Source organism: Argopecten irradians, chromosome 9, assembly GCF_041381155.1.
Source record: "Argopecten irradians isolate NY chromosome 9, Ai_NY, whole genome shotgun sequence".
Lineage (NCBI taxonomy): Eukaryota > Metazoa > Mollusca > Bivalvia > Pectinida > Pectinidae > Argopecten > Argopecten irradians.
The window spans coordinates 15,552,186-15,577,735 of record NC_091142.1 but is presented as its reverse complement, the minus strand read 5'-3'; the positions used below and the strand labels follow the sequence as shown (position 1 = coordinate 15,577,735).

The 25,550-nt window shown below is 36.4% G+C and overlaps 3 protein-coding genes across 3 annotated transcripts in view; all 3 read left to right on the top strand.

The window, feature by feature from the left end:
• Positions 1-8,314, top strand: part of LOC138331599 (trace amine-associated receptor 7a-like) — a 35,800-nt gene extending 27,486 nt beyond the window's left edge. Inside the window, exon 2 of the mRNA XM_069279306.1 lies at positions 6,806-8,314. Within this exon, the coding sequence (XP_069135407.1) occupies positions 6,806-7,494 (689 nt within the window). The 3' untranslated portion in view covers positions 7,495-8,314. The remainder of the gene's footprint in view (positions 1-6,805) is intronic.
• Positions 8,315-11,834: 3,520 nt separating this feature from the next.
• LOC138331598 (complement C1q tumor necrosis factor-related protein 3-like) lies at positions 11,835-16,803 on the top strand. The gene is made up of 3 exons (XM_069279305.1): positions 11,835-11,897; positions 15,230-15,707; positions 16,244-16,803. The coding sequence occupies exons 2-3, from the start codon at positions 15,236-15,238 to the stop codon at positions 16,636-16,638; spliced, it is 867 nt and encodes a 288-aa protein (XP_069135406.1). The 5' UTR covers positions 11,835-11,897; positions 15,230-15,235; the 3' UTR covers positions 16,639-16,803.
• Positions 16,804-19,775: 2,972 nt separating this feature from the next.
• LOC138331597 (caprin-2-like) lies at positions 19,776-25,105 on the top strand. The gene is made up of 2 exons (XM_069279304.1): positions 19,776-20,359; positions 21,158-25,105. Exons 1-2 carry the CDS (start codon positions 19,825-19,827, stop codon positions 21,550-21,552), a joined length of 930 nt encoding a protein of 309 aa, XP_069135405.1. The 5' UTR covers positions 19,776-19,824; the 3' UTR covers positions 21,553-25,105.
• Positions 25,106-25,550: the final 445 nt, after the last annotated feature.

Below are 25,550 nucleotides of genomic sequence, written 5' to 3'. Positions count from 1 at the left end.
CTTTTCCTCCTTCTACATCCGGTTTGTGGAGCAACTTCCGGTTTGTTCAGTGGGAGAACGTGACAGTGGGTCCATTTACAACAGACCAGTTGTACACTAGCCGCGAATCGCATCTCATTGTCACTAAATTAAACATTGGCTTGTTGATCAAGCAGACGATCATTATTCTCGACTGAACGAGCTTAGTGTAGGATGTAACGACTGAGAATGCATTAACAATGGTTGATCTTGTTCAGCCGGCCTTAATGTGATCGATACCTCTGTCATTACACGCTGATTGTCAACAAACTATCTCTGGAGACGTGACCAGGTAGATCGCTTTGTTAGCGAACTCTCCCGATGGTGGATATGATTCTAGTATTAATTTTAATGTATCATTTACATGTGATACCGGCAGACTGTAAACATTACACGTGCATCGTGCGCGAAATTTAGATTTTTAATAAATGTTTTATGTCATCGTCTTCCCCGATTCTCCAGACTATGAGATAGTCCAGGGTGGATATTACGTCAGTGATAGTAACCCCTGGAGTATCGAGGATGTCTGTGGGTGTGAAATTTAAATGATAAAAATGTCAAAAAGAAATAAAGGGAAACAAAGTCTCGCGAGACTAATTTACAGTCTCGCAAGACAAACTATTGTCGATCGTCTCGCCTCCGTACTCATAAAACGGAAAACAGTAATAAATATGTCGCGCTTTTAAAGATACCCAAGAGAGTATGGAACTGTAAATATTGTTTCTGGAGACAGATTTTCAATGCTTTAAAAACAATAACGAAAAGTCAGAAATGTTTTCAGCCTTATTAACCTGATGACATATACTTATCATACCCTTTAAAACAGTAGTTTTATGTTTTAAAACGACTCTGATGGTTTTCCAACTCCCTCCTTTGTGAACGTTATCAATAACATCACATGGCCGATGTAGATTTCAAATCAATTTCGGAGTGTTTATTTCATCCTTCGTGTGGGAACTACTTTTAAAAGTACCAAAGGAATCCGGAGATGTGTTTGCTTAGAAGACCAATATTTTACATAAATTGATAAAAAATGAACAATCAGTTAAGTAATAAAAAGACAAAAAAAAGTTGATTGAAAGATATTTTAGAATTAAAACCCTTTACCAATGCAATTACGTATATATATATGCATAGGTGTCTTTTTGTAATCTCTTACAATGATCATTTATCATTATGAAGAATATTTAAGTGCTTTGTCCGTTCCATAGGTATTTTGCAGTCATCATTTTAATATTCATTTATACCAAAGTTTAAAAAAATATCCATCAAAATTATACGTTTCCAATAACACAAATTCGATACGTTCAGACGAGAACATCGATTATCCATGACATTTGTTTTATTATCGCCGAACTAGAGATAAGATATCATCTGCATTTTATTGAACCATGAACGTAAATAAAAGCCCATTTCATTACGAACCGACATGAAATAGCATTAAACCACGAGAGATTTAACCAACGCTTACAACCAATGGAATATAAGGCGTATCTTTTTTCATGTTAAATGCACACTGCCATTAACATATTTTTATCTTCTTGTTATCACCAGTTTTGTATATGAACTCAACCTAACACACAGTTTAATAAAGTGTATGGCACGTGCTTATTACGGAAGCCGTTAGGGGACGCGTATGCAGTTGTTGAGATTTTGTTTTGTTTATTTTTAACTTTTTTCTTTCATTTTATTGTCCCATCACCGACAGAGCATAAATATTCGATGTTTAATCGTGTATATATAAGTCTAATTAACACACAAAAAGTTGTTTGTTTTGCTTTTGTTGTCAAAAAACACAATGTCTCCTCAGACACAAAATTGTCTTTTCTTTCAATCAATTTATCACGTTGGCAAGTTAGGATTTTAAAGACAATTAGAAAACAATTTATTATTTAGACCCTTTCAAATGCAGATAAACCACTTGTCCTCAACTTAGAAGATAGCCAGCCAGTTAGGCGATGTTTTTTCTTCGGAAACCTGTGATAAAATCCAAATAAAGTAACGCACATTATGTATCGATAGTGGAGAAAACAGGACGTAAAAACATTTAAGCTGTCATTTGAAGATTTATGATGTAGTTACGGTATATTTGTGTCTGCTTTGTTTCACACCTGTCAGGTAAGACACTTGTAATTACTTAATTAGTTAAGGTTTGTCACGCATATACCGCACCTTACCTATATGTGACGTCATGTATGGAGATATACGTAAAAATATACGTAGATAGGAATGTTGTTTGTTTTAACATAAACAGTTACATTTATCATAGCAAAATCAAAAACGCGTAATTGAATATTACTGGCTATATTTACTATAAGTTATCAGTGCTAAGGTGGTGGGGTAGGAAGAATAAAAGGGGTGCATGGATTGGGTAAAGGAAAATGGTGGTTTTATATAATTAGTTATAAAGACCCATCGACAGCCAACTGTGGTGGTCATTGATAACACACAGATATCGATGTATGTATAATATTTTGAACTGTCCTTCAATAACAACGAAGAATTTCGTTCAATGTGATTAAAATAGATAAAATTATCCTCACTTGGTTTCATAGAGGATACATGTATGTCAACATCCTAAAGCTAGTAGGGATCACGTTTTGGTGGACTTTATTAACTGCAAAAGACATTTCGTCACAGATTATATGTTATAGGTTTTACTGTGATGTGCCTGAAAAGCCCATGGTTGTGACATGTGTGGAGATGTTCAAACTCGCTCGCTGTCCGCCATTACACATTGTGGTCGAACTTCTTGTATGCCGAACCCTGTTCCTTGCTCGTAGAGTAATGCAACTTTTGTCTAAAACTGCTCAAATCGCTCTGACAGTAGTGTGTTTACCTTATTAGGTGAATTGTCTTGCCTAAAAATCATTTTATCACCATCTCGGTGGTTATGTAGTTTATTTGTTTAACGTGCGTGACTTTGGCTCGGGTATGGATACAGCGTCCATATTGTATCTGCTTAATCGTATTGATCAACGATTTGATATTTCAACGATATTAATCAAAATACTAAACAATGACGTGGACTTTTTTCAATATTGTATGTTATATGTTTCATAAGAAATGTAGAACAATACATTTATGCTATATTTTGCTTGTTGGCTATGTAAAAGAATAAGCCTGAGTGAATTGTCCCTTTAACTGTATGGGCGAAATGACTACATACATGAATCTTCTTATGATATCTCTGCAAACTATTTCGTCCCCGTCAAGAAATTGTATGAAATTTGTTAAAAGGTCAACAAAAACTTTTACGAAACAAAGTAACAATAAAGTTTCAAGCAGATTGTATTTGTTTAAAATACTGCAAATGTCAGTCTGGAAACAATATCATAACATTGCATTACATTGCTTTAGTGAACATTTTATGTACTTAGCATCCTCAATACTCCAGGGGTTACTATCACTGTCGTAATTATTTCATAGCAAACCTGAAGACAGTTCAGGAAAAACTGACCAATCAAATGCCTGCAGAGACTTCCTTTGAAGATTACAAAAACAGCGATGCCCAACTTCAAAGCCACACATTCAACCACAGTGTACCGTTATTTAATTCTTTTGATGTACATCAAATAATCAACTACCTTCTCATCTGTTGTCGCATACAGAACCTTTATTTTTGCTATGGAATATTCCAGGGGTGGATATAACGACAGTGATAGACATATCAAGGATGGTATGTTATATGAACACAGTAACGTAATATTAGTGATTAAAACTTTATTTTTTATTTCAACAAAAACAGTTTGTGGTATACTAAACTGGTACAGCAAGGATTCAGAAAAAAATATACAATTCAGGAACATAAGTATGCATCCTTTGAGAATATACAGATATGAGAGAAAACACAAATATGAAAGGCAATGACAAAAAAGAATAGAGTGTGGAAATTCCAAGCAAAGTGCAGAAATAAGAGTGTTTCTGTTGTTATTCCATTCGGTATATAATGTATAATAGATTATAATAAGACAAAACAAATAATCACTTGGTCACAGGGTTTAGTAATCAAAAGCTGATTCTTTTGTTATATTCCATCTGTTTAGTCTGATTATTCTTATTCGTATCACTTGAAAGTAGTTGTAACTAGCGCCTGTGCAGCAGTAGAAATGCGCTGCATGAAATGCACATGCAAGGCAGAAGGGGGTGGGGGGGAGAGTAACGACTCGTGTAAGTGATCACGTACACATGATGATGTGTAAATTTCGTGTTTAGAATTACAATGCCAGGATCTGTTTATTTAGAGTACAGTAAAGTTTTTGGATATGCGTCATTTGATCAAGCAGAAAACACATCCAAGAACATTTAACATATGTCAGAAGTACAAATGTTGCAATCACCAACGAAGCCAAAATATCAAGGTTTTAATTCCCTGTCTTGCCAAGGTTTTCGATATTTACATGAATTAAATAAAATAAATAAAAAAATCAGTTAAGTAATAAAAAGACAACAAAATGGTGACTATAGAGTTGAAACCCTTTACTAACGCAATACCACAGGTGTCTGTTAACCCTTGGAAGAGGAAATGTTTCAACCACAAACAAAGCCAAGCTATCGAAATTTTAATTTTCTGACTTTCCAAGGATTTACTCAATTACTCGATTTTCCGCAATCCAGAGTCCGAAACACGATGTGTGATGAAGTTCTCTAAAAGTACAGTTAAATCTGCCTATAGCTACTAATGTAGCGGAAAGTTATCGCCTTCTGACTGACTTTTCAGATGGTGATATTTTTTTCCGCTACTGATTACATGCCTTATAACTACCCGCGAAAGGTAGCCGCTTAATAGTACTTACTCTTATATATCGGGATAGCCATTAGCATCACTTGCTATACAATTAAATATTTAGTCCAGGATGTATTGCTAACTAGATGGTCGCCTGTGTGTCTGCGCTTAACGCGTTCATTTACCGTCCCTTAATGAATATACCATTAACTGGTGTACTGATCATATACATACATTTATATATGTGTTCCATGTTAATATGCATCACACAGAGAAATATTTTGTGGAAAATAATAAAAATAATACTTACATTTCTTTTAGAACGTAAACAAATTTACGACTACACATCGGCTGATATTTTTGGCTAGCAGCTGCTAATTTCAATGGGAGACTTTTTTAATTAACGTTATATCCGTTATTTGAAATGTCGAAATTTTGCCAAAGTATCTCGAAAGTTCATGAGAATTCATGCAAAAATGTACGTGAGATTTTGAAATTGAAAAGAATCTTACATAAGTTGTGGATCAGAAATTAATTTAAACAAGGAGACACAACGTTAACACGAATATATACCGCAACCTTCCAAATCATTCATATATTCACACACGCAACAGTTTGCCATACAGACAAAAACGTTATTTTCCAAAACACCTGTTAGCAATTACACCACAAAAATCAGAAAGCGCCATTACAGTAGGATGGGTAAAAAATGACTTAATGCAATCGATCTTTATTCAGAGAGCTGCCTTGTGAGCTCAGGGTTAATGGAGATACTGATATTCGGCGATTGCTTGATAAAAAATTGCGATGGTTACCAGCACCATCGGGGTAGGATTCATTTGTACTGTGGTCTTATAACGTATATTTCGTAAATGTACCGGTTTTTGTTTACGTAACATCTTGTAAATTATTGATTAATAATGCACGTTTAAAATTTCAATCAAATACATATAAAAAAAGATGTATGGATCCCAAGGCCATCTGAGTTAATATGCCAATATCCTCTAGTCTTGATTTATATTTTAGAGTGATCTCCCTTGTAACACTGGAAAAAACCATCCGTATTAAAAATGTACAAGAACTTTGTCGGAGGAATGGTTGTTATGTAATATCGACATTAATGGACATATTGTGTGATTTAGAATGATAATTATTGGTTACATTGATACACCTGAGACGATAAAGGCAGATATAATTTCTATAAAGTGGAAATATCGGTTACCAATTTTATTCTCAATAGTGACAAAATAAAAGGATATCCCGACAGTCACAGACAGGCTTGCTATTACATGACCACTTTTGTTGAATTCTGTGGGAGGATCACGTGTTATATGAACAAGAAACTTATTGTCTATTTTATATCCGTATAGCACGTTTCAGATCCCGCCGGACCAATGCCATAGACAGATATCTAAATAATTCATTGCTATATCAGCATTTGTGTTCCCAATTAAGAAAACATTTATTTGATAAATGCTGCTGATGATTCCAGATAATTTCTGTATAACTTGTCAGCAGGTTTCTGAAACTTGTTCAACAGAATAACCATTTATTACCGATACTAACAACTTAATAAAAATCATTATTCATTTATCTATTTTGTATAGTCCGTATTGGGGAGAATAGCAGGGAAACAGAATTACAAATGTTGTTTATTAGATTGTGTTTCGGAGAAATGCATATCTTTCTTCGTCAGGAATTATCTCCCCTTACTTTACCCCACCCGCCACCTCAACCCACAATACATGTAGATATGATTATATTTCATGCTTATTCAGATAGGCTATGCCTGATGTTCAATCCTATTGACATTTTAAGTATCTTCTGTTGATAAAATATCGAAATTGAACAAATGCATACTATTTGTACTAAAACACTATATATACTATCCCACCCTCCTGAAATGTCAACTTCTATCAAAATCAATCGCTATGTATAAATGTTAAGTTGGTCTTCAGTAATGAATTATTGCTATATAAAAAATGACCTACGAAATTATACTGCTTCATAAATGATTGAAATTTTGATTTGTAATACTCGTTCATTGTTTTCTATTTTCAGTATGTACGGCTGTGGGCTTTCTCCAGTTTTATTCCACCACCCTGTCCATTTCGAACTTGCTTGTGCTGACCATTGACCGATGGATCTCCGTGACCAAACCTCTTAAGTACACCCGACTGATGACCAACAGGGTGTCCTACGTATGCATTGCCTTTATATGGATAGCCGTACTCATCATCGACATTCCCATGGTATTTCCGTCAGTCGGACACTTCCGGGACATGCGCAAAGTTTATATATGCAGCCCTCAATGGCGGACAAATTTGGCGTACACTATTGTGTTGATATCTGTATATTTATTACCATCTTTTACAATGGTCCTTATATTAAATCTAAGACTGTTCTGCCTCTCGCGTAAACACCGACGGAGCATGAACAACATAGAACGACACACTCAGTCGAGGAAGGAAAAGTCATCTGTTAAATCAAAAATAGTTATTTTTACCATAGTGTTAACATTTGAAATTTCTTGGATGCCGTATTTTATAGTAGAGATTATCCGATTGGTTAATCCTATTGTTGTAGACAATGACGTCACTTTCATTGTGTCGTGGATTGCAGTATGTAATAGTTTTATGAACTCTGTGATCTATACTTGCCTGAACAGGAAGTTCCGTGAAGGGATCAGGATTGTCTGTAGATTCCAGAAACAGCCGGACTACATTGTAAATAGGGAGAGTTTATTATGACAAAGATGTGTACGGGAGGACGATATAGACATATCGATTGAATTTCCACCTAAATAATTGACGTGTTCAACTTCAATTAGTACCTGTGGGTTTACGTTCGAATAATGTTCTTCTGTGTTTCTAGTTCGTTTGGCTGTTGTGTTCATATATGGACGATTTTGGCGCATTATCCTTGGGTGGGGTGTCATAAGGTTTAAGTCGTATTCGGCAGAGTTTGTACTCTTAGGTTTGTTACCCCCTCTCTCAGAGCCTCGTTCCGATCCGCAACTGTATATGGATCCTGGATTCTTTGTAAGTTCGAGTGATAAAAGATCATTTCAATGTGAATAAATGTATGTAAAATGAAGAATGTCAGAGATTATGAAAGGATATCATAAAATCCTCACTGTTTGTTGGTGTATATATGTTTAGTGTTTAAACTCGTTCACCGGATATTACTACTTGTGAACATAAGATTTCTTGACAACATTTCTTTGTTTAAAATTTTTCGTTTCATTCTACAATGCACTTTCAGACACATTGTACTGTTATATTGGTATTAGATGTTTGGTTTGTAAGATAGAGCGCCGCTCTGTCAAGGAGTAAGAAAGATACAATGTTCTTAAAAGAACTACATTCATGTTTTTGATAATTGATATACTCAATTTTGAACATGTCTTCGATATCAACTTTTTTATTTGATCATTTTCAAATGTAAAGTTGTAATTGTTTTTTCAGCGTTACAATCTCTTCTTCTCAATTCTCTACTTACGAGAAATCCTTTGTTATGTTGTTTACATTGCGCAATTTATTTTAATTTGTTTTATATTAAAATATGTTATTTTGCATGGATGTAGTATGTCTTTCATTTAATAATGTTCACATTTTACATCAATTCTGTTTTGAACACCAGATCAGGGGATTCAACATGTTTATAGCGATACGTGTGTATGGGGCTAAATACTCGCCTTGGCAGCAACTTATGGGTACAAAAAGGGAAATCTTCAGCGAGGAGGGGGAAACCCTTAAACTTGGGAAACGGAAAACACAAAGACACCCAAGCATTTAATGAACTAAACAAGGAATTATAACTAAAAATAAACTAAGAACGACGTTTGCAACCCATAATTAAGGAACCAGTACTTATTGACATATGTTTTAGTAATTATTGATTTGATTAATTTGTTCGACTAAGAGCTATTGTTGCGGTCATCTACCAGCGAAGCCGTATCACGACCGGCCGTGGTCTGGTCAACGGTTTGTTTGTTTGATTATTTTAACGTCCTATTAACAGTTAAAGTCTTGTGAAGACGGCCTCCCATGTATGCGGTGAGTTGCCTGTGTTATGGGAAACTGCAGTATATTCGTATTGTGTCTTCTTGTATAGGAGATTCTTGCCCTTTTTATAGTGTTACATCACCGAGGCTAGCCGCCGAAGACACCAAGTAACACACCCTACCTGCTCAAATTATACTGAAAACGGGAAAACCAATCGTCCCCCATTTATGCTGAGTGTCATTAGTTTAACGTCCTATTAACAGCCAGAGTCATGTAAGGCCGTGCCAGGTTTGTTGGTGGAATAAAGCAGGAGTACCCGGAGAAAAACCACCGACCAGCGGTCAGTACAATACCTTGCAACTGCTCCACATGATTCAAACCCGCATCCCAGGGGTGGAGGGCTTGTGGTAATACATGTGTGTCGGAACATCTTAACCACTCGGCCCGGTGTGTTGAGTGCTAAGCAGGAGCAATAACTACCACTTTTATAGACTATCGTGTGTTTCAGCGAGGGGACATAACCTGAGGCGGTGCACAGGATTAAGAGAGAATTTGTTTGTTTGTTTGATTAATTAACGTCCTATTAACAGCTATGGTCATGTAAGGACGGCCTCCCATGTATGCAGTGTGTTGCGTGTATGTTGCGCGAGGTGCATGTTTTGGGAGACTGCGGTATATTCGTGTTGTGTCTTCTTGTATAGTGGAACTGTTGCCCTTTTTATAGTGCTATATCACTGGAGCATGCCGCCGAAGACACCAAGCAACACACCCCACCCGGTCACATTATACTGACAACGGGCAAACCAGTCGTCCCACTCCCGTTATGCTGAGCGCTAAGCAGGAGCAGAAACTACCACTTTTATAGACTTTGGTGTGTCTCGGCCAGGGGACAGAACCCTGAGCCTTCCTCACAGGGGCGAACGCTCAACCATAGACCAAAAGTGAGGTGGTGTCAAGTGAGGACTCTAGGAAGAACAAAGTAATTTAGGGAGAAAGAAAAGATAAAGATCCTAAATTTAGTCGCTTTTTTACGATCATGCAATAGGGGCAGCAGGTACAATTCTTACGCCCTACCTGCAGGGCCAGATTAAGAGAGAAAAGACTAAATTTAGTCGCACTTTTATGATCATTTTGTCACAAGCTTAATACTATATATCGATTTAGTGTTGTCAACAGCATTCTCATGTAAAACAAAAATAGACGTGAAATCAATTATGTTTCTGATAATACAAACAATATCTGAATCACTATTATCCTATTAAACCAGGGCATAAGGACGTGCCAGGTTTCAGAAAGCCGGAGTACGGAGAAAAACAAACCAGCACTTATTTGTTTGTTGGTCATATGTCAGGGACATAGGCCCACTCGGCGGAAGCAAGAATTGTATGCTGTCCCTATTGTATACTCGTAAAAGGTGACATAATTCAGGATATCAATTAGTAGTTTTTACTCCTGTTTAGCATTCAGCATTAAGGGTGAGGCGATGACTAGGTACATCAGTATAATATGACCGGATGGAGTATGTTGCTGATGTCTTTGGCATCATGCTTCAGTGATATAGCATTTTAAGAAAGGCAAGAGTTCCACCATACAAGAAAACACAACACAAATATACTGGAGTCTCCAAAACCATAACCCGCACTTCATACACGCTACACACTGCATACATGTAAGGACGGCCTCCTATGGATGTGGTATGTTGAAACTCTTGCCTGTTTTATAGTGTTATGATGCCGCCGAAGACACCAAGCAACACACCTCACCCGATCACATTATACTGTTAACGGGCAAACCAGTCGTCCCACTCTCTCTTTGCTAAACGCTAAAAATAATTGGTGTGTCTTGACCAGGGGACAAAACCAAACGCCTTCCTCCCTGGGGGAATGTTCATCATAAGGCCAAATGTGAGGCGGTGTCAAGGGAGACGTTAGGATGAAGAGAGTTATCAGACAGATAGTATCCTAAATGAAGTCGTGTTTGATGACCTTGCAATAGAGGCAGCAGGTACATCATTTTAACGCCCAAACTGCACAGCAGAACTGCAGTACAGAAACAAACAATTTTTTAACAGCATGAACATTTCTATGTGTGAACAGAAGCTGTGTTGACAGTCCGGCTGCGCTTTTACATAAATGTATAGCGATAACCTATTGTAAATATAACAATAAAGTTCCAATCTAATTAAATTTCCCGTTTCATCAATGTTGATCGGGCTGTATTTACCATTCTATGACATTGTCATCGCCAACTGGCGCGAGAATATTTTGGCACATAGTGTCATATAAACAAATTGAGGTTACTTCCCCTTGTACGTTGAAACCATTACAGTATGCAATTTTTCTTAACACACATTAATTTACTATATAAAATTTATTATGAAACAAAATAGTTTAAATCTTTAAAATAAAACGTGAACCTTATCAAATGAAAGAAATATAAAACGCCGCCTGGTTGCAGCGTTGTTTTTATAGTCAACTTCACTGTCAACAAACATTGACTGCAGAGATTCATCGGACATGTCAGATTTAGAGATATCCGCATATTAGGAAATTTCATTATCCGTAAAACACGATCAAAAGCTGGAAGAGACAGATCAAGACTTGATTATTTTATATAAGAAGTCTAGACGTTGATGGTTTAGAGAATATACTGGAACTAGTAAAAACTATGGAAAAGGAGCTGACCTAACCGGCCTTAACTGACCTCCCCCTCCAGAGTCTCCCGCAGTAACTAATTGTAGACCGTCCTTACATAACCATGGCAGTAATTGTTTTTATCAGTAGTCATACTGTGATCTGTACCTTTGAGAACCCGGATGCAAACTTTCAGTGAAGCCACACCATTTTTCTAATACCTGATGAGTGGCTGTTAAACGGACCAACAAAATAGCCCTATTTAGTTATCCCTTACTTTAAACACCAGCTGTGTGTTTCGTCTCCGGAGATATAGATATGTAACACGTATGGTTTATGTCATATGGATCTTGTACCTACCCACAGAGTTATGACAGTACAACCAGTGCATGGTCATGAATTGCTATAAAACTCAAGAGAGCAAGTTTATCACAGATCACAGACAGGAAGGAAGAACCACACCACCACAAGGTAATCCATACTCTGTTTAAAGATGCTGCACCGCTGACAAAGGTATTTTTCTCTATCAAAAACAGGAGCTGACGAATATGTACTTTTCTCCAGTTACAAAAGCTATACCGTACCATAACCACCTTTGAAAAGTTTGAGCTTCTAATTTCAGTTCAAGATGAAAATATTAAAAATAATCAATTGCATCCGAAAAAATTCCATGGCACCATGTCCTTTATAGAATGGAGTAGTCACTGCGCATGCACCAAAAGCAAAATAAATTATTTCAAATTATTTTTTATTTTAATTAGGCAAATGTACACACGATAAGACCTCAATTATTGCAGATTATTGAACGATGTGTATCGTGTGGATGAGCATTTTTTAAGATATTTACATGAAATTGCCAAATTAACAAATTCATTGAAGTTTGGAGTCTATTTGCTAACTGAAAAAAAATCAATAATGATATAATTTCAATAGCTGAAGTGTATTTATTGGAGGACTACCAACCTCGGATGCTGGTTGTTATTGCTTAATGTCATACAAGCAGTTAGAAGCCATGGGTCATGTTTTTTTAGGATGTAGATATATACATTTGGATATCAAAAATGACATTGTAAATTTGTTTTGAAATAGGATTTTATACCTCAGTACAACACTTCAGTAGATGTCATGTTTGTTTGATTAAATTAACGTCCTATTAACAGCCAGGGCCATGTAAGGACAGTCTCCCATCTATGCGTTGTGTTGTGTATGAAGTGTAAGTGTGTGAAGATTGCATGGGGTTCGTGTAGTGTCTTGTATAGTGGAAATCTTGCTCTTTTACAGTGTTTTATTAATAAAGCATGTCAAGACACCAAGCAAACCACCTGAAACCGGTCACATTGTCATACTCCCGTATGCTGAGCGCTCAGCAAGAGCAAAAACTAGAAATTTTGTAGATTATGGTGTTTCTTGGTCATGGGACAGAAACCAGAGGCGAGCGCTCAACTGAATGCCAAAAGTGAAGTGGTGTCAAGGGAGACGTTTGGAAGAAAGAAAAGATAAGATTCTAAATTTAGTCGCCTTTTACGACATGCGATATGGACAGAAGTGGCACCATAAAGGTCATGTTTTGATCACACTCCATGTCACATGCATCTTTCCTGCATGTAGTTCGTTAGAAGTTAGAGTTATGCCTGTTGCCACTATTGCATGTCCGTCCTGACTTTTTTCTTCCTAACGTCGCCCTCGACACCGGCTCAGTTCTGGCCTTGTGTTGAGCGTTCGCCTCTGTGAGGAAGGCTATGGCCATATTTCAATTGAAATTTTGCTATATTTCCAGAACCTCCCTGATGTGGAAAAACAAAGTATTTTTCATGTTGTACAATCTTACCATCTTCAGATTATAAGACTCTTTCATATGATGGATAGGGATATTCTACCCGAGGGTCACAAAATGTTGTAAAACGCGAGACTTGCCAAGGGTTTAACACTATTGTATGATCCCGAGAATAGAATATCACTATCCTTCATATCCATCTATGAAATAGTATTTTTCTCTCATTTCTAATACAATTTCCATAAAATCTCCATAATGGAAATTGCGTGATATTTTCAACCCAAATCCCATTGTTTAAAACAAGCCTAGTGCCTTAAAAAGTCTTTTAAAGTTTACCGAGGAAAAAGTAATTTTGTTAACGCAATGACGCCACGAGATTATATTGCATGGGTAGCCATTTGACATTATAAGACTCTTTCATATGTGGATATGAAGGATAGGAATATTCTACCCGAGGGTCACAAAATGTAGTAAAACCCGAGGCTTACCGAGGGTTTTGCAACATTTTGTGATCCCGATTGCAGAATATCCCTATCCTTCAAATCCACTTATTAAAGAGTATTTTTCGTTCATTCCTCGACGTTTTATTGCAATTTTACTTCTATAATATCCCGCCATTTTGAAATGAATTCGAAGAAATCCACGACTAAAAATCAATTTTTGATACATGAAAAACTACGCGATATTTCAACAAAATTTCTGTTGTTTGCATCTATAAGTAAAACCAGTCAAGTTTGTGATTTGTTTTATAATTTTACCGAGGAAATAGAAATTTTGTTGACGTCGTGACGTCATGAGGCTTTATTGCATGGGTAGCCATGCAATACAGCCTCAGGTGGCATGAGTGTATTACCTTAGACCAACCAGTATTACACGTGTTGGTATGAAAGAAAATACAGATTCTGCCGACATGATCGAGTATATTAATAGCATCGGACAAACTAGTACTAGACCCGTAGGTATGAGAGTAAAAGCCTGTGAAATATTACACTCACCATTGTCTTCATGTCCGCACTACCTTTCAATGTCTACAGTAAAATACATTTTTAACGAACTCGCTCAAAATGGAGTCATTGTAATTATCATAGAAATTTTCGTTCCCGTCAATATTTCTATAAATGGTATTAAGAGTATAACAATGTGACTTTGTTGGTCCCTATCGGTTCGTTTGAACCGTGTTTTACTGTGATTAACTTTTCTCTGCCTGACCAGATTGTATAGATAATGTGTTATTGCTGTCGTATATGTTGTAATGTAATGTCAGTATAATGTGACCGGGTGGGGTGTGTTGCTTGGTGTCCTCGGTGACTTGCTTCAGTGGTTTTAGCACTATAAAAAGGGTAATAGTTCCACTATACAAGAAGACACAACATGAATATACCGCAGTCTCCCAAAACACAATCGCACTTCATACACGCAACACACCGCATGCATGGTAAGCCGTCCTTACATGACCCTGGTTGTTAAAAGGGCTTTAATTAATCAAACAAACAAAAAGTGATATAGAGAAGGGATTACAACATTTTGATAAATTGTGTCTGATCTTATCTCATATTATTTAAACATTACATTATACCCGTTAACATGTGTTGTTATTATTTTACTTCTCTGTTCTATTCTATTGTAAAATGAGTCTAAAATTTCAGATGTGTGTGGCATATATCAGTATGTGGTGAAAATCGACAGAACCAGACCAAAAATCACTCTCTGTTTTTGTCTATGTTCTATATCGTTCTGTGTTCTGTCAAATTGTATGTCATTTATTGATCACACATTTATGAAACCATTTGCAAAACTAAAATGATTGCATTCATTTCATTTGATACCATATATTATAATTATACATTAGTATTAAAGGTTATTTTTTCGTATTTATATACATACTGTAATAGAAGGTATAACAAAACATTTATAGGCTCAGTTTTCGGTCAACATTGTAGGCAACAGTTTAGTCGACTGGTTCAACATAACACATGTTGACATCAAGCTCGGTCAACAAATGTATACTGTTACAACAATTACGTACCTATCAATTGAGTAAAAAGTTTTTATTTAACGTTATCTTTTGTAGACAATCATGTCAGCTCGCAGATGTATGTACTTATTAACCTACTTATATATACTCTCTGTATATGGAGCACTCGGACACAACACTGACGTCACAGACCATGTGACTACAGATACCAGGACCGTCCTTCTCGCTGTTTCCGACCTTACGCGGCAGATCGAGGAACTGAAGAAAGATCGACTGGATGACCACCAGAAGATATTGTCATTGGAATCAAAATGTGAGAAACTTTCAGAAGAGAACGCCAGATTAAATAAGAGGGTTGAGCACTTGGAGAGCCTCCCAAGGCATGAGGACAATCAACATACCTCACCGGTATCTCACAGTCCATTAGTATCGGCACAGGAACAAAACAATGGGATAAATACGGACGTCCATAGTGGACAAGGAAACGAAGGATCAGCCAGACGTATTGTTCAGTCGTCAGGGAGGCGCATTCGATCTGAACGCTTACAGCCAGGAGCTTCTCTGCCTGTTGCAGGTAAAATTACATAAGCGTACGTGCTCAAAGGTATAAGGAACGATATATTTGTTGGATTTTATGATGTTCATGGTACATTTACATTAGGAAGCTGAAAATTTGTAAAAACAAATCTTGAAAATATAATGTATTTAGGGCCGACAACTTTTATTCATTTTTGATCGTAAAAACAATTAAACACATGAAAATCTATACCGATGGCCTTAGATAAGTTTACAGCAACAAATGAATACAACATGTACATGTGTAATAGACGTTTCCTTTTCCGCCTAGCGAAATGATATTCAACTAATATGACGTGCGGTATTATAACAATACAAACAACATAATACGACCCGCGCTTTGAAGGTTAACATTTAATGTACTTTTGAAATAAGTTATGGGAAATGTGATTGGAAGTGCAGTAGTTACGAGAAGCTTAGAATAATGTTTGCTACACAAAATTATCAAACTTATTTTACCTTCTCATTTTGAAATTTTAAAGATTTCTTCGGTTGACGGATACACCTTTATGACATAAAATATTTGTCTTTCAGCATCAACAGGTGTGGCATTTTCAGCGTACCTGTCGCAAGATACCAACGTTCAAGGTATTGGAAATGTTTTCAAATTCGACAACGTAATCACAAATGTTGGTAATGCTTACAACCCAACGACAGGGGTATTTACTTGTCCTGTGTCTGGTACCTACGTCTTCATGTGGAGTTTAGAAATCTTTAATACTGGGTTTGCACATGCACTTCTAGTGAAAAATGGCGTCAATGTTGGCTGGGACTACACAGGGGATGACCACTACCCGTCCATGATGACACAGGCTTCAGTTCTAGTACTGAGTGCTGGTGACGTCATCACTGTCCAGCTTGGACCCCATTCTTTTTCAACACAACTACGGGAACGCAATACTTCGTTTAACGGGTTTATGATATCATAAGCTAATTGAGGGCTTGCTCTCGATGTTATTTGTTCATATGCATCCCCATCTCTGAGAAGGACAGATCCATGATTTACTATTATAAAAAGGATCGTTATCCGGCGTTGTAATTGGTATGTGTTGCAGCCGGACATGACGTCATTAAAGGTGGAGGTTTCAAAACCAGATGATTCCTTTTGTCGTTTTGTGATTGTATTTCATGATTGACGTTGTTAGTTTCTTGTCAGTAGTTGTCTTTTATTGTTAAAGTAGGATATTGTAATATCGGATCAAAAAGCCGTGTGAAAATGGATATTGGTAAGGCCAAAAAGTATAATGTCTGTTTAGGGCTACCTGACCGACCCTAATTTTTTACCTCCGACCCTATTTTTTGCCATTTTTCCAAGAAAAAAAATAAAAGTCGAGATTTCGATCTCAGACTCCGGTTCCGGCCATTATTTTAGAGTGAAAGACACTTTAAAAAACTTTGCCAATGTAACCCTAAACAGACATTTTTTGGCTTAAGGAAGAAAAGAAACAAAAATCCCATTGAATTTATTAAAGGGACATGAACCTAACTAAATTGTAAAATTGAGTAAAATACATATTTAAGACGTGTCAGATACAGTGTACCGTACTAAGTAAAATATATCAGCTTTTGTGCAAATGTGTCAAATAAAATAATTATAATCGAAATTCCATCTTTATGTATTTTGAACCGGCGCGGTCGAATTTCGCAGACTGCAGTGCGATAAAAATAGAAGCGTTGAACTTAAGTGACCTCCCACAATGCATTGCATTAATTAAATGAACGTAAACAAAATGGTGGGTCGAAAACGTGGGTGAAGCGAACACAAACGAATTTCGATAGAAAACGGATTACGACAAGAGTCAGTAACGTGAGCGATTGGGAAAGTCCGAATGAAAAGTCTCGTTTGACTTCTGAATTATCATTCAAGTACGCTGAATAAAACAAATGTTTTATAACATGATTCAATTTTTTATTAACAAATATGGCTTCTTCTTCAAATGTCAACGATCGTAAATTAGAAAATCATCTGAAAATGTGGAAAACTAATATTCCTTGTAGTGTCATTAAGTATGTTGTTCATTATAACCTCGCTTTCGATCAGCTTTCGTTTTGTGTTCCAAAAATAGAATATGACGATCTATTTTTATCATTTTTGGGGTAGGTATTCCCCACGTTTTCCTGTCGTTTTAGATAACCAATCATTGTAATAAAATATTCAATAAACATCTTAAAACCATATCTAAGCATACAGAACAACTTATTTTAGGTTCATGTCCATTTAAAAAGGAAGAGAAATATATATTGAAAATAATAAAAATACTGATCGTAATGCGCTTTTTTCATATACATAGATACTGTCTCACATAAAATATGTGTGTGTACTTTCTGTAGAATTTAGTTTAAATCGAAATGCATTGTTTTTATATTTGTGGTTTTACAGCGAAAACAATAAAAATTCCACACAACAAATAGTTCATGTTATACAGTAACTTAGTCTGTAAAGGTCCACAATGTTTCCGAAATGAAAATATAATAAAAAAAAATAACATATAAGGAAATCTATATCTATGGTCCAATACACAGGGACATTCCAACCACCGGTCTATACATAGTATTGGCCCAACATCAGTTTTACGACACAAATGTAGGATTTTCTATGTAACCTACATGTACCTAACAATAAACACTAATTACTCTGTTTTGCCATCTTATCTGACGAAGTTAACGTCATCTAACGCGTGATAAATAGGCCGACGGCGGGAAAAATAAACCCGCACTTTTACGAAAAAAATACTTGAGACTTATTTCAAGTAAAATATTTAAAATGTGCAGATCAGTGTGCTACTAACGGTAAAGCTGATATCGTTTGCGTAAGGGTATTTTCCCATTTAAAAATGGAAAAGCCGTTCCGGTTTGGGTATGTATCGTAAATGGAAATATAAGCAAAACTTTTTATTTCGTCTATATATATATATATAGAACAGTAGAAACACGGTTCATTATGACGTCTTAACTACCTATGACGTCACAATAGTATAATTACGACTGCCGTTTACGATATATATGGCGTGACAATCTGACAAACTGAACGGGTTAGTTATGTGATTAATGAAATTAAAATACTTTTGTAATTTCGATAGAATATAAAATTGTGGTGAATGTACACAAGTCATCAATTTCATCATACTTTGCTAAAGATTTGAATCATGTAGATTCGCTCGTCCATTTTATGAATTGTGGTTACAAGTTTGTCGTCTCGATAAGAACCAATTGATAAGAATTGGGATTCAACACAGCACAATTTATTATTTTTTGACACCGATCCCGGATAACGACAGGGAACAACGTCATCATCAGGTATTTAGAGTTGTTTGTTTTTAGTGATAAAACCAACATTAAATGTGTTTATGCCGTAACTGGGCGAAAGTTTTGACAAGTTATTCCTTCTTCATTCATTTATTACAAACATGGTTTGATGAATGACACTTGTTAAACAATAGCATGCTTTCGTTGTAGAAGTTCTTTATTTTATGTTTTATGAGTATTTAGATGAAAACATCTGTAGAAGCCAGTTTACAATTACTTATATCACTGTAATGTGAAATGAAATAATAAACCTAGCTTCATAGTTTGACTTGTGTATTCATTTCACCTCACTATATTGGTAACTGTTTGTAGTAAATGACATAATATGAAGAACTATTCGTGATTCCTAAAAACATAAATAGCATACGAAAACTGATAATGAAGTCAATAAACATGTCTTCTCAAGCTATGTCACTAAAGACATACATTTAATATCAAACTTGTTGTTATTAAAGACGTTTCACTGACTAGATATTAAACGTTGTTGGTATGTTAACTGATATTCCTTTTTGTTTGTTTGTTTGATTAATTAACGTCCAATTAACAGCTATGGTCATGTAAGGACGGCCCCCTATGTATGCGGTTTGTTGCGTGTATGTTGTGCGAGATGCGGTTTTGGGAGACTGCGTTGTATTCATGTTGTGTCTTCTTGTATAGTGATATTCCTAAACTTTCCGTGCTCGTATTGATTTATTTGATTTGAGTCATGCTTTTTCATTTTTCAGTTTGATGACATTTTAATACATATCTTTGTAGGACATGTCTGTGTACACGTATATTATCCTGCTGGCTGGCTTCCTCCACGTACAATGGGTACAAGGAGTAAATCCTGGTGTGACTCATCATTTGGAGAAAACAGTGACGTCACCGATCATGTGACTCCAAACATCAAAACCGTCCTTCTCGTTGTTTCAGACCTTACACGACAGATCGAGGAACTGAAAAAACATCGACTAAACGACTACGAGAAAATATTGACATTGGAATCAAAATGTGAGAAACTTGCAGATGAAAACGTCAGATTAAGTAAGAGGGTCGAAACCTTGGAGAGTCGTCCTCGTTATGACGATCATCAGATATTTACCAGACCTGTACTTATCCGTCCAGTTGATGACGTTCGGCTAGAAGTCGGGGATCTCAACGAACAGGAAATGCTTAGAGTTCGTGATACCAAGAGCGATTATTTTACAGACACGGAGTCGGTACATAAACAAACCAATAGATCAACTACATACGACCGAACTGACGACAAAACAGGAGACAATGAACCAACCAGACGTATTGTTCAGTCGACACGGAGACAAATCAGATCTTCATCACCAGACGTTTCTCTGCGTGTTGCAGGTAATATACATGTATGCGCACGTACGCATATTCCAATGGAAATGCTTATTTTTAACTGAATAATTGCATGATTGATCAATAATCATGAATTTAAGGATTAAAGTATCAATTTGGTGATTCCATCGATGAACGAAATTGAATTAAATTATCGATTTGATGGTTTATCAGAATACAGATGAGTAGAGTATTGACATTTCGAATGGACAGCAAATAAAAAAAACCAATATGTTAATTCTTAGATAGAATCATCAAAAGGTTACTGCAAGCCCTATAGGGCCGAATGTTTTCACAAGATGAAGTTCTAAATCGTTTCAATATTTGATGTTAAAACCCCATAATTGTGTATAATTATATTATACTCTTGCACAGTGCATATCGTTGCAGAATATCAAACGTAGTTGTGACGCGGCCTTGGGTTCAAACCGATGGCTACGTCAAGTATATGTAAGCTAATTAATAGAGTTTCTTCAACTATGGTACCATTGAACTCTATCTTGACCAAATTATGAAAGCCTAATATTATGGGGCCGCGGTGGCCGAGTGGTTAAGATGTACCGACATATTACCACATGTCCTCCACCTCTGGGTCGCAAGTTCGAATCCCATGTGGGGCAGTTGCCAGGTACTGGCCGCTGGTCGGTGGTTTTTCTCCGGGTACTCCGGCTTTCCTCCACCAACAAACCTGGCACGTCCTTAAATGACCCTGGCTGTTAATAGGACGTTAAACTAATCAAACCAAACCAAACGTATATATTGTGAACCTATTATGACACAAACATTTTATTATGCTCTTTACAGCATCTGCAGACGTGGCGTTTTCTGCCTATCTATCACGTTTAGTATTGGAGCCCGGAGATGACTATTCCATCAAATTTGACCATGTCGTTACGAATACTGGTAACAGTTATAACCCGACGACGGGAGCGTTCACTTGTCCAAAGTCTGGTACCTACGTATTCACGTGGAGTGTAGGGATGACACATACTGGGTATATATATTCATTACTGATGAAAAATGGTGTCCGTGTTGGCTGGTCCGCAACAGCAGATAATAACTACGGATCCATGGGAACACAAACAGCAGTTTTGGTACTGAGTGAGGGCGACGTCATCACCGTCAAGTTCGGTACCCACACAGCATCATCGGGACTGTGGGAACGTGTTACATCGTTTAATGGTTTCATCATACACTAGAATTTTACCTGCTGCCCCTATTGCATAATCGTAAAAGGCGACTAAATTTAGGATCGTATCATTTCTCTCTTTATCATTCCTAATGCCTCCCTTGGCACCGCCTCACTTTTGGCCTTAAGTTGAGCGTTCGCCCCTGTGAGGAAGGCTCTGGGTTCTGTCCCCTGGTCGAGACACACCAAAGTTTATAAAAGTGGTCGTTTCTGCTCCTGCTTGGCGCTCAGCATACAGTGAGTAGGGCGACTGGTTCGCCTGTTGTCAGAATAATGTGACCGGGTTGGGTGTGTTGCTTGGCGTCTTCGGCGGCACGCTTCAGTGATATAGCACTATTTCCACTATACAAGAAGACACAACACGAACATACCGCAGTCTCCCAAAACACGTACCTCGCACTTCACACACGCTACATTCTGCATACATGGGAGGCCGTCCTTACATGACCCTGGCTGTTAATAAGACGTTAAAATAATCAATCAAACAAACAAACAAACTAAGGTAGCTAACTCTGTAAAATCATGCATATAGACTAGAGTAGAGTCAACACGGAAGGTGTAAGTTACAAGTCTTTGCCTCTATTCAAATGTGAAATTGTAGAATTCGAGTTTTGCATTATTTTAATGTATGCAACATATACGAGCTTCAACGATGGTATTTTATCTAAAATATGACTCACGAATGTGAAATAAATTCCATAATCAACAACTACAAGTCATGGGATTTGTTTCTACTATAACTACATCAGCTGTAACGCTATAGGGATATGATCAGATTAAGATACACTTGTTTTTACTGAAATATTCAAGTAAAGTTTAGGAAGAAGGCATTAATTATACTCAAAATTATAAAATAATCAAAAAGATATTACTTGATATCAATCTTTAAGTTTATAATAACCATATCACAATCTCTTACTTAATATCGTTTTGCTTTAAATCTGAACTTAAATTACTTCAAAAATAAAGTAAGTCTCGAATACAATGCACTCGATATATACGAATTTTCAAGCAAATTTGTATAACGAAATAAAATATACGTAATTTTGTTATCTTCCTACAGTTAAAACCTGACTAAGGTGCAGTTCTCAATAAAGTGCATATATATCTACGCACGAAACAACTGAAACTTTTGAAACCTTGATTATTTGGACTTCTGGAATCTATGAATATGTATCAGAGTTAAAATATCATGTCAAGATAAATATATCTTTGCATGAACACACAAAACAAATAATCATTTATCGAAGTACGCTACGGCTGCAATGTGTGTTGGATTCAACACAATAAAGGTTATAATTTGGTTTCGTTTAGTAGGTTTAACGTTCTATTAACAGCCAATGTCATTTCAGGACGGCTTTCCATGTATGAAATGTGTTTCGACGTGTAGAAATCTATTTACAAATGTATGCTGTAGAAGGCTGTGATATGTCCATGTTAATTGCCGCCTTGTAAAAGTAGAACAGTTGTTATAGCACAATAGTATCTCACTGAAGCATGCCGCCGAAGAAACCGAACCAGTGCCTCAATCCAGTCACATTATAATAATAACAGGCGTCGAGCCCTTTTTAAAGTTATACATGTATGTGCCGTAATTTTCATACTCACGAATAATTGAGAGCTTATGTTACCAACATTTTTAGGTCACCTGAGACGAAGTCTCAAGTTACCTATTCTAATCGCCTTTTGTCCGTCGTCGTGCGTCGTCCGTCGTATATCCGTAAACAATTTACATTTTCGACTTCTTCTCAAAAACCGCTGAAGCAAACTCAATGCAATTTGCACAAACCTTCTAAGGCATAAGGCCAATCAAAATTGTGAATTATATGGTCCCCACCCCCGTGGGGGCTGTGGGAGGGGGCAAAAGGGAAAAATTGACTATGATTTCAAAAATCTTCTTCTCCACTCACAGATGTGATTGAATAAAATTCTCTTCATAGATATTCATAGATAGAAAGGTCTAAAGGTCCATTACAAAAATTGTGAATTATATGACCCTGGGGTCTCAGGTTTCCCCTTTAGGAGGGGGAGGGGGTTAAGTTCACTATAGTTTATATAGGGAAAACACATTTTTGAGCATTATTTGGTCATTTTAAAAAGGAAATGAGTCAAATGTTGTCAGAATTATCCATATGAAATGGCCAATGAATCATATTAACACATTTTCCATGACTGACTCCCAGGGGCCTTAGGGGCGAGGCCAAAAGGGGTCAAATAAGCTAAAACTTAAAAAATCTTCTGAATTTCTGGAACTGGTAGAATCAAATACTCTTCATAGATGGAAAGGTCTTAAGGTCCAAAAATTGTGAATTATATGACCCGGGGGTCTCATGTTTCCCCCTGGGGAGGGGGTCAAGTTTCTAAAGTTTATATAGGAAAAACAAATTTATGAATGTTATCTGTTTATTTTTCATAGGAAATTAGTCAAACTGTGTTAGAATTATTAGCCTGAGATAGCATTTTATCGTCATATCTATATTGGTCCTGGCCGACCCCCAGGGGCCTTAGGGGCGGGGCCAAAATGGGTCTAAATGGCTCAAATTTCAAAAATCTTCTTCTAAATTCACAGGTTTGATGGAACCAAATAATCTCCATAGATTAAAAAGTGAAATTTAAAATCACTGACACTCACTGACTTTTAGTTTGTTTTGTTTTTTAACGTTAGCAAATCAAATTTGAATTTTAATCCTAAGGTTTGGTTACATGATACACTAACTATCAAAATGAAAAACAAAAAATAAAAATTATAATACTAAAGTTCAACTTAAAAATTTGTTTTGATTCGTAAATAATTTTTATAGACTTGAACCAACTTCGCAATGTTCTCTCTGTTGCAGCACTCATGTGACCGTCAAGGCCTCTTGGGCCTCTTGTTATAAGTATACTTACAATCTATAGGTTTTAGTTTTATGCGTACAAAAGAGCTGAAAATGAATTTAGTAGTACTGCCAAAAATAGTTATATTTACATCTTTAGTGCAGTGAAATGAGTACATACAGTCAAATCATGAAGTCAATTTGTTTTTATACAATTTTATGTTACATTTGTACAGTGTAATAAGTAATTTTAAAGTGATTTTTGCTATATCTTTTATTACAAACAGACATAAGGCATAAAAAGCATGAATTTTACTGTGCATAAATTTTGTGTTTAAATTTATGATTATAAGTCATCATACATGTTTGTCTGTCCATTTGAATGATTTTTACAGCTAATTCATCAAACCTTATGATTGTCAATAGATTACTGAAGAACCGCCCAGTTATTGCACATTTAACAGCGGGCGCTCTACTGAAGACCAAATAATAGGTGGAATGAAGGAAGACGTTAAGAAGAAGAAAGTCAGTAAACAAGAAGAGAAAATATAATATTCTACCTCTAGGCGCATTTCATATCATGCAATAGGGACAGGCCCTTCATGCAAGGCAAACAGAGTTCTAACGAAGATCACAGAATAAAGGGTATTTCTGTTTGATGCCTTATCTGATACTGTAGTTTAAAATAATGACTATATTAAACATATTTTCAAATGGAGACAATAAAACATTACATAACAATGACAATTAATTGTTTGAAGACCTCTTTACTTTTCAATTATTGTTTTTATCCAAAGGGTCCGGATGACCTATTGTCATCATGCACCGTCCGTCGTCGTGCGCCGTCCGTAAACTTTTCATTCAAACGACTTCTTCTCAATAGAAAGGCCTAAGGTTATGATATTTGGCTTGTAGCTTGCTGGGATGAAGGGCTACCAAGTTTGATCAAATGAATGACCTTGACCTTCATTCAAGGTCACAGGGGTCGAATAGGCTAAAATCTTTAAACGACTTCTCAAGAACCAGATGTCCTAGTGTACTGATATTGGGCCTGTAGCATGCTGAGGTGAAGGGCTATGAAGTTTGTTCAAATGAATGACCTTGACCTTCATTCAAAGTGATAGGGTTTAAAAAGACAAAAATTCTTTTAACAACTTCTTGTTAATAACTAAGAGGCCTAGAGACATGATAT